The sequence below is a fragment of the Ornithodoros turicata genome, chromosome 1 (genome assembly GCF_037126465.1).
Source record: "Ornithodoros turicata isolate Travis chromosome 1, ASM3712646v1, whole genome shotgun sequence".
Classification (NCBI taxonomy): domain Eukaryota; kingdom Metazoa; phylum Arthropoda; class Arachnida; order Ixodida; family Argasidae; genus Ornithodoros; species Ornithodoros turicata.
In genome coordinates, this window is record NC_088201.1 from 81,802,499 (window position 1) to 81,821,512 (window position 19,014).

Genomic DNA, 19,014 nt, shown 5'->3' on the forward strand with positions numbered 1-19,014 from the left:
TCAACATAATTCTGATATATGAACTGGACTGGTGCATCCAGCGTGATCCAGCGATACTGCTCGACCATCGCCGATTGTCACAAAAAAAATCACAGTGGTGGTAGACCATACCTCCCAACCACAGCAGTGGTAGACCATATCTACCAGACCATATCTAGTGGTGGTAGACCATATATACCAAATCCCAAACATACCCTCAAACACGCCCTCAATACTAGCTTCAAACACCGCCGCTTTCCGACGCTAGAGGGCTCTGAAGTTTGCGCTACGCGCAAAAACCATGCCGCCTATGGAAGCGTGTTGTGAGCGTTCTACTGCACCGAAGAAGCTCAAAGTTTAAACGCGTTTTGTAGAAGGACCCTGCCACACAATGATCGAGTCTCAGGAGACTGCCACAAAATTTAGGATTTGGGGAATTCTGGGAAACACTTCAAAACTTACTCAACTTTGATATTTTGTATAAACATAAGTACAGCCTCTAACAAAACCATATTTTGCAGGTGTAAAGTCCATCAGGGCTACTTTCTAATAAAATTTCTGAACACTTTTCTCAGCGATTTAGATGTAGTAAAAAATCGTAAAATCAAATCATTGAAAAGTGCATATTTCCGTGGGAAAACTTTCAACTGCGATAAGAAGCCAGAAAGACGTGCTTCACATAGAACTGTAAAACAATACCTCATTTATGCGTGGAGAAAAAAAAACAAAGTATTTTTTGTTAAATTGAAGAAATTTTTTTTTTTTCGGCGGCATGCTTGCGGCGTAGGCTTCGCCGCGCGGTCACTGAGTATGAGCGCTCACTGCTCCTGCTCACCTCGAAAAACGTAGTATAAAACTAAAGTTATTGCAACAGAAATGCTGCAGACTGTTCCAAAAGCTAATTAAGACAATATTAGAAACATGATCTGCCTATTCATCTTTTTCGACCGTCTCAATGTCAGGGCCGCAGAGGTCCCAAGCTCGCTTCAAGTTCGCGTGACCTTTTTTCTCAAATTTCCTCGTTCGGCCCTTGCCGCCATGCGACTATAAAGTTGAATGATGGCAGTTAAAGAAAAGGCACCAGAATTGGGATTCGAACCCACTGTATTCAATTGAAGTATGCAAGTGGGCGTTATGAAGCTTGTGTTGTGTTTGTCCTTCTACACTCTTAAAAATGAACTTCACCGCATAGCACTCTCCTAGCCAGCCATAGTTTCGAATGATATTGTTATCTACCCTAATTTGTTGAAAACGGGAGGCGTACGCCTTTTCTGTGACACTTATGCCGGTCATAATTGTCACAGAAAAGGCGTACGCCCTCCGTTTTCAACAAATCATGTCAGATAACGATATCATTCGAGATGACGGTCGGCTAGGAGCGTGCTATGCGGTGAAGTTCATTTTTAAGAGTGTACGTTTAATTGCCTCATGGGTAATGTTTTACTGCTGTCTATATAGGTCGACCTTGTACAACCTGCACTCGGTCTTGGGTTTGTGCTTCCTTCAGGTGTCAGAATATTGTCTTTTTTTTACCTTAGTTGACACTAATGACACTTGTCTAATTAAAACGAGCGAATTCTTCTACACGGGAAAATTCTATATTTGCGGCAGTTTTAAAACACGATAGTTTAAACTCGACTGATTTGGACATGTGTCGCTTCTTTTGTTATTGTGGTCGTCATTCAGCTGCCCACTATTTTGAACCTATGGGAACGCGTCGATGAAACTTAGGGTATGCTACTGCAGCGAATAATATCCACAAGGGTAGGTGTTGAGTCACTTGCTTCATTTGGCGTAGCTTGTTTTACTATAACCTTTACCCAGGAAACAACGAATTAGAGTTACATTCGATTATCGGGGTTCGTTTTCGATTGTTCCAATTGTTCACGATTGACACTCATGTGAAAGTTGCACTTTAAGGTTAGAGTTAGTGATCTATTTCTTAGTAAAATTCTTATTCCACAGATGGTGCTGCGTCCCAATACTTTAAGAAAAAGAAAAGAAACACCGTCAATCTCTGTCACCACGTATATGACTTCGGAATATCCGTTTCTTTGCATTTTTTTGCAACATCCCATGCGATTGATTCCTGTGACGGCACTGATGGGGGAACGTAGGAGGTCGCAGCAAAAGCTAGCCTATAGCTGCCATTTAGCAACCAAACCTTGACTCCTCATGATTTGTACACGTGTGCAAATGAATATTTGAGAGACATAACGGCAGTATGAGTGGTCAAATGCAAGGGAGGCTACGATCCTGCTTCGAGATACAGGAATGCCCTCAGGGTACCTGGCACAAGAACCGAACAAGCTTTTGCTGCGGCCTCCTGCTGTCAGGTTGCTGCAAAGCTGACGTCATTCTCACTAAAAACAACAACATTCCCTGACGAAGAGGGACTGTGCTTGCTGTAGCGAATGTAGCATAAATGTACATAATTCCTTCTTGGTGTTATTGACATAACGCATTAAAAATGTTGAGCCTTGTTTCAGTGAGATTTTCTCTCGCGCAGAGTGTAACACATATATAGCGCATATTTATTTCGCGCATATATAGCAGAAACTAGCGGAGAGCTCAATGACAACCACAATAAAAAAGGAACGGTTTAACAAACAAAGTTGAGAGGATTACACATGCCCAATTCAGTGGAGGTCAAAGCATGGTCTCTAAAAACTGCCGTAAATACAGGATTTTCCTGCAGAACAATTCGCTCGTTTCCATTGGTCAAGCGCCATTATTGTCAACGAAGGCGAAAAAAATCTGAGAGCTGAAGGAAGCAGAAACCACGATGGAATGTAAGGTGTGCAAGGTCGAGACCTATAGACAATAAAACTTTATAGTCGTATTGCGGTAAGGGCCAAAAGGGGAAAAAAGAAAACAACCGTCATGCGAACTTGGGACCACTTGCAGCCCCTGACATTGAGGCGGTCGAAAAAGGTCAACAGGCATATCACCTTTTTAATGTTGACTTAATTCGCTTAGAGAACAGTCTCCACCATTTCGTTTCCAATAATCTGAGTTTTATACTACGTTTTACGAGGTGAGCAGGAGAAAGATGCACTCATACTCGGCGACCGCGCTGCGAAGCCAACGTCGCAAGTATGCCGCCGAAAAAAATAAATTTCTTCAGTTTAACAAAAAGTACTTTTCAATTTTTTTTCTCCACACAGAAATGATGTGTTCTTTTACAGTTCTATATGAAGTACGTCTCTCTAGCTTGTTATCGCCGTTGAAAATGTCTCACTGAAATATGCACGTTACATGCAAAAAAGAAAAAGAAAGAAAGAAAACTTCATCCCACGATGGGGCTCAGTCACTTTCAAAGAAACCAGGATTGAAGTATCTTCTGTGATTTATGGAAACTGATCTCCAACGTGTCGATCAACGCCAGTTCGACTTAGCCAAAATTCTCAGGTCATGGTCGGACCCCTCACATCTGATGCAAGGCCTATACGAGCTGTTGCTGAGTTCCTCTCCAGCACTGGACTAATGGACGAACTCTAATAGGACACCTTTACATCATCATCACTTTCTCATCCCTTCCACGAGCGCAATGGGGCAGTGTACCGCTATAACGGCGGAGAATGACCCACCACATCATCCTCCCATTTATGTGTGTGTGTGTGTGATTTATACGTAGGCGACGCAATTCTCCGCTTGCACTAAATAAATGTTGAGAACGGCATGCCGGTAGGGATAGTCTTTTATAGTCTATCATATAGTCTCTATCATCTTCTATAGTATCCCATATATCTCAATAGTCTTCAATAGTCTACCTATAGTACGGACAGACTTTGATAGGTTGCGACCCAGTAGATAAAGTAATTGTGAATGCCGTAGAATGCACGCATGCTGTCGTCGTGCAACTACTGGCACGTTGCGACACGTAATTGGTGCATTTTGACACTTGGCCACCACTAGCCAATAGGGATGGAGGGGAACGTCCGTTGAAGATCTCACTTGCAGCGCGGAAGTGTCGAACACTATTCGGCTAAGGTCTTCCTTCGTCCACTAAAGAGACGCGTTGGAGTGACAGCAGAGGCGAAAGTAAACACTCGAATGAAGGGTGGAGCGCGCGTAGAGAATCTATTCCCGAGCAGTGAAATCACGAAGGCCTTGGCCCAACTTTGTCCGCAGTCTCATACTGCGAAGCGACTCATCCATTCTGTCCGCTGGAAAGAAGAAAAAAGCTCTCTCGCACCGCAGCCGAGCATGCGAGTGACCTCACGCATTTCACCCCCGGTGTGGGGTTTTGCTACGCCGAAGCGGAAGGCTACAGTGCAGTTGCTTACGAAGTGCTCGAACAAGACTAAGCGAACGGAAACAAGAAGAAAAGAACCCCAAAAATATACGACAAATTCCGAAGCGGTTGTCAACAACATGTGGTGCAGTTATTTTGAAAATTTATGAGTGAATAAATCTTTTCTTCTGGTTTTTTTCTTCTCCTTACGCTAGCCGTAGGTCACTCTGTAAAGGTGAAGAAGTTACTCAATGGCAATCACAGGTAAAGGGTGGCCCCATATTTTTACAGCACTGTATGCAGCTCCAAATGTTTGCTTCACCACACTCTTTAAAAAAAGGGTGTACTTTAACTCCTTTCCTTGCCACATATATAACACCCTTTTGGAGAGCACAATTATGCTCAAAAAGGTGTCTCCTCACTCCCTCAAGGGAGTAGCATAACACCTTCTCCCTGCCGGGGAGTAATATTACTCTCCTGTAGGGAGAAAGGTGTTATACTACTCCCTTGATGGAGTGAGGAGACACCCCTTTGAGCGTAATTGTACTCTCCAAAAGGGTGTTATATATGTGGCAAAAAAAGGAGTTAAAGTACACCCTTGTTTTAAGAGTGCAGGAACTGTGTGCAGGGATGGTAGTTGTCAGGTGAAGGAGGTGATTGTCTCAACTAAGTTCGGAACACCTATGTCAACATTTCCAACGTCGGCCAGACAGTGTGTTGTACGCGCCTAAGGGTCACAAACTTTGGAGAACAACGAAGCGTTAACATTAAAAAGATAAACTTAGTCACGCGTCCAATGAACATGGCAAAAACGTAAGTCAACATAAAACAAACAACAACATATAAACGATAAAACAACAACAAACAACAAATGTCTCTGCTTTTCTTTCGTCAGTCTCTACTTCGCAGTCTAGCATGCAAGTAAAAAGAGAAGACATGTATGACACACTTGAGCGAGGTCTAAGTATTTCTAGAAGGTTAAAAAAACGTTCAATATAAACAACAACGAAAGTACTAAATCTCTGGACATAACGTGGACGCAAATGGTAGTGGCACATGTTTTGTTGGGAGCTTGTGTCACTACCTACTGGGGTTTGTTGTAGCTCACCGCCTTGTGCAAAAGAAAGCGCAGACGCACTAACAGCCCTTGGAATTTCCCGACAGCAGAGGTGCAAAAAAGTGTGTCACGATTAATCTTGCGTTGCCTCCCGGGTTTTAATTACAAACCGTTCTGAATTATAATCTTGTACTGTGGCAGTTGCGCAGGCGGATCCGCTTTGCTCGCGGAAAAAACGGGGAAGCAAACCTTACAGTTCAGTCTATCGAGAATTTTGAGTTCTTCTACTTTCCCAATAGTAGTTCTGGTGTGAATAAGAGGCTTTAAATTATACGAGTATATATGTAATGTAAATAACTCAAACTCCAATGTGACATTATGAATAAGTGCAACGTTGCCTACCTGCGGACTGCTGACCATGGCTCAATAAAGGCTGAAACAGCTGTCTAGTGCTGGTATGGCGTGTTTGGGTTATAAACCCTAATACAAAAGATATAATTTTATAGTATCCGTTTCTAACTCAAACGTCGCCATACCAGCACTGGACAGCTATTTCGACCTCATTTAGACCATCGTCAGCAGTGCGCAGGTAGGGAAACGTTTGACTTGGACGTAGGGAACGTAGAACGTGATATCCTCACGTCAGGGTGCGAGCCTCAGCAACTGAAAGCCCAGTGCAAAGTCAGTGAAGTATGTAACGAAAGCACGAAACCTCCCACTTCCCTCTCCCCCAAGCAACATGCCGCCTGTCCAGGTAGGCAGATCACTCGTCTACCCTACGCTGCCCCCTTAAGGATGTTTAAGTAAGTACTTTTACGCAACGACCCCTTTTAACTAATACCTCTACTTCTGTTGTACGCGTCTCCTTCAATTTTGTATAATATATATTATAAGACACATAAAATACAATATAAACTGATATATGTTAAATATTATATTTAAATAATGATAAAAGTGTAAAATAATATACGTGGTTCATCTCTGTGCACAGATAAGGGATAAGGAATGTAATGCGTGACTGGATGTTTCAGAGCCGTCGTGTAGAAAACAGATACCGCGATCATGCAGCCAGTGTAGCTGTAATAACACAATGAAAAGACAAAAACAGAAAAAAGACGATGAGGCTGGATATGCCATATGTTAACACTTGAAGGTGAGGCTCCGTGCAGAAGTGGCACTCACCTGGACTACATTAAAGTGTTCTGTAAACAGAGCCTAACGTGCTCACATAACGTTATATCCATTGCATATGCTAAAATATTTACTGCGATTATTTGGCGCATTTTTAATTGCCCTTGCTGGCAATGACTGTAAAACGGCACGCGTGATATCTTTGATCTGTCACATAATTAGCATCACAGATGTTGCTTCACAAAGTATACTTAAAAAAAAGAATCAATTGAGCAAATAAACTGCTTTTAACTTGTAACGCTATAGTGGATGAGGCAATTACACATAGGACACATAGGGTTCTGATTTACAGGGTTTTGTCAAAGTTAACATTGCGCAGTAAGGTGACATTACGTGGGTCACCTTTCGAACTATGCTTTTCGTCTGTACTATCTTTCTGTGAGGTACTACAATATTCGTTTCAAGAAATATGGAAGTCTCTCCGTACAGGAAAAACCATACACTTCATTCGCTCTGTTGTATGTTCAAGGTAAACAGGAGCTCGCCCCCAATTTCTTTAATGAGTTTAGTTCTGACTTTAGCTTGCGTCTTTACCTTGGTTCGGAATTCAAAAGGTGCCACATTCAAGCTGCTATAGGGTAAGCTGGAGCAACATGAGACCGAAATTTGCAATTGAATATGAAATTTTTATCTTTCGTGTAAAAAAAAAAGCCAAAGGCACATTCTCAGGGGTCTAGAGCTTCTGACCTGTAAATGCAGCACGGATTTAACCGGTCTACAATAAGCGCATAACAAGAAATTCAAAAATGGAGATTGTCTCATCTTGCCCCAATTCTTGGGGCATGACGAGACATCGCGTGGGGAAAGATGAGACACGCCGTGGTAATGAACTAACAAATTAGTTTTTGCAATCCAAGCAGAGAAAGTAAAGCCCGTAGGCCCCTACGCAACCCCCTTGAGCCCACCCGCCCACATGATGTGCAATAAAACCACACAGAACCCGGTACTATTTTGCTCCGCCGTTCTTTGGAAACACGGCACCGCCGGTCTAATGTGTTGCTGGTCGCTCGCTTTCGCGTGCGCTTCTGCTTCGCTGGAAATATCATAGGAAACAGGAAAATTTGATGGAAAACCTCAGGCAGTATACAAAAAGAAATATCTGAGGAACAAGCTAAAGCCACCTAATAGTGGACTTAAATTTACATTACATTAAATTGTCACGTCTTGCACCGTGAATATCATCGGATGCATTAATTTTTCAGTTAAGCAAAGAATAACCCAGACTGCCCATATTTTGCATATATCTAGATGAATGAATAAAGAAATAGGATGTGGACTTACATTGACAAAATAAGCCTGCGACACGCTGCTGCACAGATGACAACAAAAAGGACTGCAGAAAATTGCCCCCTTTTTGCGGGTCTTTACATTCCAGGCAGAAGTAACCGATTTTTTTCCTTCTTCAACGCAAACACCAATCCGGACAATTCTCACATGCAATAAAGTGGACATGCAGAGCCATCTAAGAGTAAAGTTTCAAGCGCATGGAGCAAAGCATCTCTCAGACACGCGGCGTCGAGCAAAAAATGTCGCTTCTTGCCCCATGTCTCATCTTGCCCCACCTTACCCTACACGTTATCATTACCGCGTGTTCTAATCAAGTTTTTGTTTAGATATGACAGATAATCTTGTCTCATTCACTATATGTGTATAACGCTTGAAACCGTCGCTGCTAATGACCGTGACGGCATTCTGACTTCTTTGCAGGCAAACAAACAGGCTTTCGCCATGTATTACGAAAGTTAATCTTCCATAGAGCACATTAAGAGGGACAGCAGGTGTCTTGTGATGCATGAACCTCGTCCTTGCATGCAGGTGGCTTTGAGTATTCCTGTACCACGAGGAGGCCATTGTAATGCACGCGTGTGTTGATTGAAGGCGACGTAAAAAGAGAGAGGGAAGAGGACAAAAGATGTCCAGAATAATGATGCGTTCACACCAGCGGTTGACGCTTGAAAAAGGGGGAACGTAGCGGAGGATGGCGCGGCGCCGTTGTCTTACAGGTGCGGTTTGGTCTCTTAAATGCTCAGGGTTGCAACAAAAATTCATTATCAAATTTAAAATAGATATGATCAATTTGATTTAAATGTGATTTATTTGGTTTTGATCAGACTTTTAACAGCTCTGGTAACTGGCCATATTTTGCTCCACAGCTATGAAGTACGATGGCAAATGAACATACAGAATGTCATATTTCAGTATGGGCCTAACAGCTTTGGTTTCGTTTTACCCATATGCGACACTTAGTGGCAGCACGACTGTGCTAGCACCAGGTACAGGATCTACCTCGACCCAGTCCAATCCATTGAATTTTGAATGCGATTTCTTTAACACACTTTCGGTGCCAGGACGCCGTCGCGTCACGCTGCTTCGAAACGTTTCTTTATCGCGGCGCAGGTTCAGTAGGGAGATTTACAAGCACTGGAAGGATTAGAAGAGATTTATCAGATTGGAAGGTCTTTACCGCCACGCACGTGATTCATTTCAAGTGGCTGACATCACGATGCTGATCTTGGACTTGCAGCTTCCCTTATCGTATAGTTATCGTACACTCTTAAAAATGAACTTCACCACATAGAACGCTCCTAGCCAACCATCATCGCGAATGACAATGTTCTCGCTCCCGATTTGTTGAAAACTAGAGGGGGAGCCTATTTTGTGCCCATTACGTACGGCACAAAATAGGCTCCGCCTCTCGTTTTCAACAAATCGGGGGCGAGAACGTTGTCATTCGGGATGATGGTTGGCTAGGAGCGTTCTATGTGGTGAAGTTCATTTTTAAGAGTGTAGAGCGCTTCCAATGTGCTAAAACTCCCTAAAGCGTGCTTTTTTTTTGGCTCCGTGTTAGCGCCACAAAGCAACTGTGGCTATGAGAAGGCTGTGAGAGGAGAGCAGGAACGAGTAGGAGAAAAGGGCTCGGTGTGCGTCCTAGATCGACTTCAGACGGAACTGTGCCAACATTCGTCTGGAAATGGCAAAAGGGCAAGGGTGCAGGCCAGCTGGTACATGGTGAAAAAATTTGGAACCCGAGAAAGGGACAGAGGAGGGACGACAAGTCTGGAAAGTCTGTCGGAAAACCCAGGCAAGACCTTAGACAGCACAGCCGGTGGTAGGATTAGAACCCACCACACTTCCACACGACCTTGGCTACCACCAATGAGCGGACGCCATTCACCCGCTCAGCCAAGCTGCTGCTTGTCGCTCAGCGTCTGCACGGCGCGTCTCACGTGATGTCGTCCACGTCATCTGGCATCACGCACGCCGCGGAATCACAGTGTAGGCGGTGTACTGCGGAGCATTCGCGCAAGTATAGAGTTCGCAGATGTGCCACCATTGCTGCGGGAGATACTGACGCGGTGGCCAAAAATGAGCAACGAAAGCGGAGTGTGGCCGATAACTTGAGTATGCTTCCAGCATCTGGGACCCACACCACGCTAATCATGTCGATCTCCTTGAATCTGCTCAGAATCGTCCTACCAGATTTATTCTTTCTAATTACTCTTATCGATCAAGTATCACCTTACTTAAATCAACTCTTGGTCTGCCTGCACTCCAGCAAGGTAGAAACTTTCTCGCCTGGGTCTCTTCCATAAACTATTTTACGGATCATCGGTTCGTCCTTCGTTCATACGTCCAGCCAGTTACATCTCATCTAGATGAAACCATTCCTGTGAAATACAGCCTATTACCTGTAACAACTCCTACTTCATGTATTTATTTTTCCCCCAAACAATCTCCGACTGGAACGACTTGCCTCAGTCATTCGTATCCATCTCCGATCATGCATCATTTCGAGCCACATTAGCTACTTACGCTTATTGTTAATAAGTGCACTATGGTCAATTTGTATTAAGTGTTGGATGTTTCTTCCCCCCCTCATGTATCGCCCCAGGAGGGCATTTGAGGTACTGAAAATAAATAAATAAATAAATAATGCCAGGAAGCGGCGTGCGACAAAGCGTACCGCCATTACACTCGCTCTCGGCCATGCAGATGTTCAGAAATGCGCACCGAAGAGTGAATTGACTTTAACAAGAAGTGAACGCGTTTGGAGGTGAAACACATGTTTCTGCGCGAGGCATATGGCAACCTATGGTCGGGTTTGCCGTTGGGCCTCATGCAAATCATGTGCGGTCACAGTGTAGACTCTTAAAAATGAATTTCACCGCATAGCACGCTCCTAGCCAACCATCATCCCGAATGATATCGTTATCTGCCCTGATTTGTTGAAAACGGGAGGGTACGCCTTTTTTGTGACACTTATGCTGTTCATAACTGTCACAGAAAAGGCGTACGCCTCCCATTTTCAACAAATCAGGGCAGACAACGATATCATTCGGATTACGGTTGGCTAGAAGCTTGTTAAGCGGTGAAGGTCATTTTTAAGAGTGTAGGGACAGCCCTTTGCCTACTGCTATCGCATTTCGTACGCGTTTCGCAGTGCGTCAAGTAGTACAGTGAATTTTTTGTTTTACTGTTGTTCATCTACAGCAAGCTCCTACACGGCACTCAAAGGGTATTTATGTCAGTCACAGGAGCCCTAAGCAGAACAGTAACTGAATAGAGTCCTAAATACTCAACTCTTAACAGACCTTGACAGACCACAACTTGTACATACCCCCAGCGTTAATACTCACGTTTTTCAGCCCAACTCACCATACGCCTCCCATCCACTAAACCTGGCGTTTTTCTCCAAGCTAGGCATCTCCAAAAATCACCAAAGTGCCCCGGGATATCTAAAAGGTATTTAAGTTATATACTAAATGCTGACATCTAAAAAATATTTCAAAATAATGGTTGTAAGATACCCAGTTATTTCCAAAAGTATTCTAGATAGAGGAACTTTAGTGGAGCTGTGTGGAGGTCGGGTGTGAAATGCAGATGTGCCCCTAATCGTTTGCGTTGCGATGTCTGGTCGAAAAGCATGCAGTGTGAGTATACTGGGTATGTGTAGGTGGTACCATTGTAACAACGAATTATTAGTCTGAGGCGTTGCTGGAATTATTACTAACCAACTATTTGTGCTCTTTTGCCACGTTTTGGAGCTCCGTTCTGAATGTTGAATCAGTTTCTTTTTCAGGAGAGATTATTTAAATCGGATTTAAATCATGTCAAATATCAGTGATTTCAATCAGGATTAAAATCAGTGATTGAAATCACACCACCCTGGCAGTAGAATGCATTCTAACCGTAGAAGTCACTTTGGAGAGCGCGTGGTTTGCGTGGTCCCTCATACCAGTGCGTTCAGGAAGTGCGGGCAAACGTTTGCAGACACATTTCACGCAAAACAATTTGTCGAAAACTGATCCTTACATATCACTAAGAGAAAACGCACATACATGCAACCGCAAAAAAAGAAGAAAAAAGAAATAACCAGAAAAAGATATGTAATGTACACTTCATGGTGGATGGAAGAGTGTCTGGAACGCAAATCGAAGTGCGGGAAGATTTCGGGCATAGTTTGCAATTTTCAGATAAGATGTGGTTAGGGATTATTAAGGCATACAAAAGAGTCCAATGTATCCCTCAATGGATACAATGCATCTCTCGTCATGACATGCAAATGAGGAAGGACGCAATGGTCACCAGCGCACATCCAAGCACAAAATATACGTGCGAGTATGCAAAACGTATGCTTTGCGTCCTGCGGTGCCGCCTAACTATAATGACATGGATAAGCGAAGCGGCGCCACCCCATTCGTCTCGCCCACTGCAAGCATAAATTCAGCGGCATTCGGAACGCGTTTTATTTGAAGGTTGGTGTAGCTACCTCATCGACGTAGTCAACGTGTGAAGTGGCAGATTGTCCACATCACACTCTGAAGAAGTGTGGTCGTTTTCACTGTGCTCGCAGGCACTGCGAAGTTCCTGGGATAATAAGCGACAGACTGTTTGACGGGCTGAAGGTGTTGAGAGAGTGGCCTGCCGTCTATCGACAAACCGTGGAACGTCAACTAATATTTCTTAGGAGCGTAGAGACGCAAACATCAGTTTAATATTAGTTCGCATGTGATGTTAATCACCCTGGGGCAGCTGGTCGCACGTTTTACCTACATCTTCATTTTTTTTTCTACCATTATCACCGAATTATTATTGACAAACGATATCGTAGCCTTCCGCAGGTAACGCAACGATTTTCATGAATATTCGAACGTGTCGTATTCGACTATTTTTTATGCGCTCCGCTCAGTGTCTACGTACTGAATAAAGTTGTGTACGTGACTTTTTAGTTGCTCCTCATGCTCAAGGGATACGTTGTCTACAAGTTGAGTAGCTCCCTTTTTTTTTTTTTGAGTTGTCTACAAGTTTGAGTCGGCCTATAGGACGCATACTAACCCCTCTGTCCCCCCTGCCTTCCTGCTGTCCTCTCTCCATCTATCCACGTCTATACGCCGCCCATAGCCGCAGTTGCTTCGCGACGCTAACGCAGAATAAAATAAACTCCTTTTGACCAGGATATCTAGCATTTGTTTTTACAGGTATTAGTATTCACACTGTCCCACTCGTTTTACTGCTACGAGTGATCACTAAACGTGTGATATAACTAATGTTAACGAAAGCTGCACGAGGTAACCTACCGAGAACCTGTTGGCGGCAGCGGCGTGCTGGGTTTCAATCAGTGTCGTGCACGGCGGACACGTGTTCCAGGAAAATCAAGTGTCACGCACTTGTCGCGAGAAGTTGCGTAGGAGGCGATGAGGTTACTCCTGTGGTGTTTGTACAAGCATATTGGAGAGTTACGTCAAGGTCGTCTGGGGAACGCACGCGAATTATATGCTCGGCTCGGTGGGATGCCCGTTCCCGATCGCTGTTGATCAGTGTGAGCCTTCAGTTTTGGGTTAGTTCAAATATATGGATGTTGCTGCCTGTCGCGCCGTTCTAATGCAGCTCTCGTAACCATGTGTCATCTCGCCAGTTTGAGCGAACGCGTTATGTTGTCGCGGATATGTTCGATATAATTGCGTGATGCAAACGACGTAACGCACGCTAGAGTAGCGTAGCCCTATTAATTCACATGACTTAGCCCGCGAGATAATCGATTTTGGGTATATCTGCCAAAATGCCAGAGGACCACGAGCCTCGATCCTCCCTAGAGATTATCAGCAGCACGCAACACTCCTAATGTTGTTGCCAGCAGACGACAGCAGATGGGCAGAGGGCAAGTCATCGGAGTAATGTCACCAGCTCACGTTGCTATAGTGGTTAGCGTGCTGGCCATGTCAGGTCGAGACTAGGAGGTACTCGGGTTCGAATCCCGGTGCCGGCTGAGCTGTCTGGAGTTTTTCCTGGGTTTTCCTCAGACGCTGTCAGACATATGTCGGCACACTTCCCTTAGAAGTCGGCCCTGGACGCGCATTCACCCCAGGGCGTTAGTCCTGACGTTGCCCACCTTTGTGAGGCCGACAACGGCGACCCTGCACTCGCACCACCGGTGATCGGAAGTACTTGAAATACGAAGTACTGGCTTGGATTGTATAGTAGTGATGATGTATAGTAGTGATTGCAAGTAGTGATGCCGCATATTAGTGCACTCACCAGATAACACCACACTTGTAAACAAAGCGTGTATGATGTTATCTGCTCAGTGCGCTAATATGCGGCATGATCGTGCTCACCGATACGCCATGTCGACCTTCACGTGAGTGCGTAGCAGAGCCCGAACTCACGTCATATCAGATGATTGTGATCGTGTGTTTCGAAGGCTCCAAACGCTGAGCTATGCCTATACCCTATAAACCCCCTGGAAAAATTCAACCAATAAGAAATTGTGCATTGGTAAGCCTCATTAATGAGAATCCTTTGGAAACTCTCATGTGTTAATAACAGACAACGACAGGGTCGCGTTATCCAGATGAGCGCTGAAGACACATTTTTCGAGCTCCTCTACAATTTTACACCCCGCTGAACGAGGTACGGTGTTTCCGACATCGTGAACAGCATGTGCTCGATTAGAACTTCGGAAAGGACGAAAGGAAACTCGCACGTCAACATCCACAGCTGATGGTCTTTAGAGATAAAAGTGATTTGACAACGGCCAAGAATAATTGCCAATCTACCACAACACACACAATGCCGATCTGACAGCGTCAAACCACATTCCGGACACCAAAGACAACATGCCATCTGGATCAAGAGGGCGACAAAAGCGCAGTGTTGCCAAATTTGAGGAAAAGTCGCCAAATTTAACAAATTTCGGGGTCTGTCTAGAGAGAAAATTTTGTATGTGCGAATAGCGGATTTATTGGTGACTTTCTTATATGTTGAACGAATTTTTAGCGACACGAATAATCCTTCATGAAGTCAGGAAGAATCATGAGTTTCCTGTCACATTTCGGCAGACGACATGCTCTGCCGAAGAATAATTTGAAATCGCGCCACCTTTCGCCGGCCGTAACTGCTCAATCACCTCTCACGGGGAGCTCCTGCAGTAGTTTCTTTGAGCTGCTTCCAGTTTGCCCCTTTTTTGACGTGCCGCGTGAACAAGGCGCAAGCACTTTCCAAAATGCTTCCTAAGTAAGACCACAAGTGCCGCAAGACCTGGGTGGATGCTACCAGTATTCAAGGGATAGCTGCGTCCAGTCAAAGACTGTGACACAAGGGCCCAGTGCATCTATTGCAAGTGTGAGATTTATGCGAAGTTGTCACTCAGACATAAAGTAGCATAATAGGCCGCAAAAACACGAGGAGGCATCGGAACCTTTTGCAAGCAATAAACAAACCACGTTCGGTGCCTCCGATGACAAAACGAGCAAAAGTTCAGCAGAATATGTTCAAGGCTACGAATTTATTTCATTACTTTCGCTCATTCTTGCCCACCTCAGACTAATTTTGTCATGACTTCTCTTGGCCGTCTAACACGATCATTCGCTGAAATACTGAAACATCACGGTAGGTCTATCACCACAATAAAGTACAACGAACAAAAAGGGCACAGTAGCGGCAGCGACTTTTTTTAGCGCTTTTCAGTTTGAAATTTAGCAACTTTCAGTGACTTTTCGGGACACGACTAGCGACTTCCTGTGAAGGAGATTTGGCAACACTGCAAAGGCGGGTGCCAGCGTAGCTGAAGAACTACGTAACCGACAACGATTGCAAGGACGAACGTGATTGATAGTGGACTGCGGTTTTCCCTGGGTTTTCCGAAGACTTTCCAGACGATAGTCGGCACAGTTCCCCTGAAGTCGGCCCAGGACGCATACTAACCCCTCTGTCCCCCACTCCTTCCTGCTGTCCTCTCTCCATCTGTCCACGTGTGTACGCCGCTCATAGCCACAGTTGCTTCGCGGCGCTAACATTAAAAAAAAAAGAAAGAAAAGTTGACGCTGAATTTCGCGTTACACGAGTCGTAACCGTCCTGTAAGTTTTTTCTTTGCGTTTCGGCTTTGCGAAAGAGATGTAACCCAAAAAGGTCTGACCCAACCTATCACACGGAAAACTGAAAACAAAATTCAATCATCGCATATCGCATCATCGAGTCCTTCGGTTGTCTTCCCATTGGTTTTCTCAGGTCACGTGGCACTGACGAGGCTATCCCCGCGCCCCAGGGTTCACACGTCATTTGCCTCAAGCTTCTCTCTCCTCTTAAATATCACGTGGGATGCCTCCCCGCTATCTTGCCTCGATAATAAAGTAGTTTCAACACAACCTCAGACCGAAAAGGAAAGCGCAGCTACCACAGCAGTTCAACGAACGTAACAACATCGTGCAACGCTCTAAACACATTCCGTCCTTCTTTGCGGTGAAAGAAGCACGTGATGTTGTTTAATTATGGCCCTGTGGTGGTTACAACTTTCGTAACTTTCACCGCTTAACTGCGCACTTTCATCGCTCAACACCCGTATCACGCAAAGCACGATATTCTGCAGACCGCAACTCATGCTCCTAAAATGCACCGTTGTGCAACCGGACTTGATCAACGACACAATGAGAGATCCGCAATTACCGACTTCTTCAGCCGCCGTCTTCACTCATCCCATGTCCCGTAATCGACGTAATCTCGTATGTTGCTACTACCTCTTTAGGAAACTTGCGAATTAAAATGTTGCGCAAGCATTCGCTAAATTCGACTATCCAAATGCTCTTCTTGTTTGTTCATAGCTCTTCATACCTTCTTTAGATTGGACACAACCTCCTCCCTGCTTGGCGTGCTCATTCATCATGCTATCAATTGTATAATCGAGTGATTAATCGACGATGTCCCTCACGAGAAAAGGCAGCGATCATTTGGTGTATAAGTGACTACGGCATAAAGTGGGCAAGAGAGATACGATCTAGGAGGATATCAAAATCAAGATGGCGTGTTTGGGCGTTTGTGACTGTGCACGAGTGGAACTATAATTGGAAACGTTAGAAAACTCCGGATGCAGAACAACTCCCAAGCACGGCGCGATGGAGGATGGATGGTTCGTGGTTTGCTTGCATTCTGCACGTTCGTTCCTGCGGATTTTTTAATTATTTGAGTATACGATGCATAGATCTGGCAGAAGACACCTGACGGAAAGGTGATCAGATGCGCCTCCATCAGACTGCCTGCAAAGCGTCTGGAGCGCTTCTGGAATGAGCCTGGATCACACAAATCACTCGAGAACACAAAGCCGGTAATCCATGGAACGAACAGCTTCTGCTTATTGTCTGCACAAAACTGTTCCTTGCTTGATGAGAGCCAATGTCTGTGGAAAATGTATGTGGAAAAAATACGATGAAACTTATAATCATCATCATAGTAATCATGTTTCATAGCTTTACGTCGCGACACAACTATGATCATGAGTGACGCAACACTGGTCTGTCTGTGGGCTAATTTTCCACACCTGGGGGATCTTTAGCGTGCGTCGAAATCTCACCATACGGTACACCGTATTTAACGTCCCACGTGAAAGACGGCGTGTCTTTGCAACTTCTACCCTGCCACGAGGTCGCAGGCGTCCTCGACAGGGTTCGAACCCGCTACAAACTAATCCACCACGGCCGGTAAACTTAGATGAGAATAAATAAATGTTTCTGTTCTTGTTTTGCATTTGACAGTCTGACAATATTTGTGTTCGCATTCGAATTGCCATGTTGGTTTTGTGTGTGTTTCTACGATGTGTCTAACTAGTCTGGTGCTTCAAACGTCGAGTTTGACGACACGCGGACGACAGCTATCGACCATAACATCTTGAAGTCGATTCGATAACTAAATACGGTGTTATGTATTAGAGGTGATAATGGATGGGTGCATGTAAGAAAAGTTGCGTTCGGTACTTCACCCTGCGCAGTACTTTACAGGTGAGAGTATCGTATAAAGTAAGTTATTTTTACAGCCTCGGTGTTGGAACGTGTATTCGCATACTGAGACGACATTCTCCAGCGGAGTAAGTATGATGCAAAGTGGCAACTTCTTTCTAATAGTTTTGGGCGTAATAATATTCCCCTACTCCGTTCCAATGCATCTGTAATGAGGCAAATATTATTGAAGTGCAGACTTTATAAAGGCCGACTGCAGAAATTTGACCAACTTCGACTTATTTACTCCGGTAGTTAAAAACAAAACACAAAAAACAAAAAGGAACGCATTCAATACGGCTTCAATACTGCAAGTAACTAACCAGTGCTCGAATTGGCTACAGCTGTATCATTTCTATATCTTACAGCTCGCGTGGCGTGGTGTGGATGCCTTAGCAGAGGGAGTGCACTCCCCACAGCTCAAGCATTCCCGCTCCGACGCCGCTCTTCACTTGCCCTGTCCACTCCTACTCCCTCTGCCCCATTGTTCTCGCTCTTCTACGAGTGCTATTGTCATTGGTAACTTCACGGAAACTTCACGGGATGCGCGGACATTTGCAGAGAACTCAGTGGATGTGCGCTTTCTTTCAGGCTTGGGCCAGCCTTCGTCAGGTCCGTTCGTTTCCAAAAATCAGGTTGAACAAAAGCTAATAGCCGAGCGCGTCCGCCGGCAATGGAAAAAGAAGTCGGTGGCAGTACATTCTACTCCAGAATGCAACGGCGAGACTTTTCGTAAGAAGGCCCTACACAGCTGAAGCGTGTAACTGCTCATAGAATGTATTCTTCACACGAGAAGTTTGGTCGGCAGGAGCATCGCAATTTATAGCTCAAGTCAGGGTATAACCCATGCGTGCGCCTAGCTCAGGCATCCACACATATACTTGGTGTAATGGGTGTCAAAGCTAATACAACATCAAATGTTGAAACTGTCACGCTTCAGTTCACGGCCTCACGAAAACTATTCTCCATGTAAAAACCTGAATCTACTCACCGTACCGTCGATTTTGAGAGCATGGCGTACCTGAAATGAAAGAAAAACAGGGTATTAGGCAAATGAGCAGCTGGCTGGTTACAAAAGCCTGGGTAGGGTTAAATTTGCCTCAATTAAAATCCCTAAGGAAAACCGGGGTTTATGAAAAACAAAAGCCATGGATCAGAACAAAATCAGTCACTCATACATCGGTAAATGTCGAATAGATAAGTGCATTCAAAAACAGTGCCGGCATCGCACCCTTGGTACAAATTTATTTTTTCCACTAGGGGCCTTAATCATCTAATAAAGGAA

At 44.6% G+C, this 19,014-nt stretch overlaps 1 protein-coding gene across 3 annotated transcripts in view; it reads right to left on the bottom strand.

Moving 5' to 3' along the window:
- LOC135378435 (uncharacterized) overlaps window positions 1–19,014 on the bottom strand; it is a 662,816-nt gene that overhangs the window by 284,421 nt on the left and 359,381 nt on the right. For all 3 annotated transcript variants that reach the window (XM_064611464.1, XM_064611465.1, XM_064611466.1), the window contains one exon: window positions 18,721–18,750. In XM_064611464.1, the coding sequence (XP_064467534.1) occupies window positions 18,721–18,750 (30 nt within the window). The remainder of the gene's footprint in view (window positions 1–18,720; window positions 18,751–19,014) is intronic.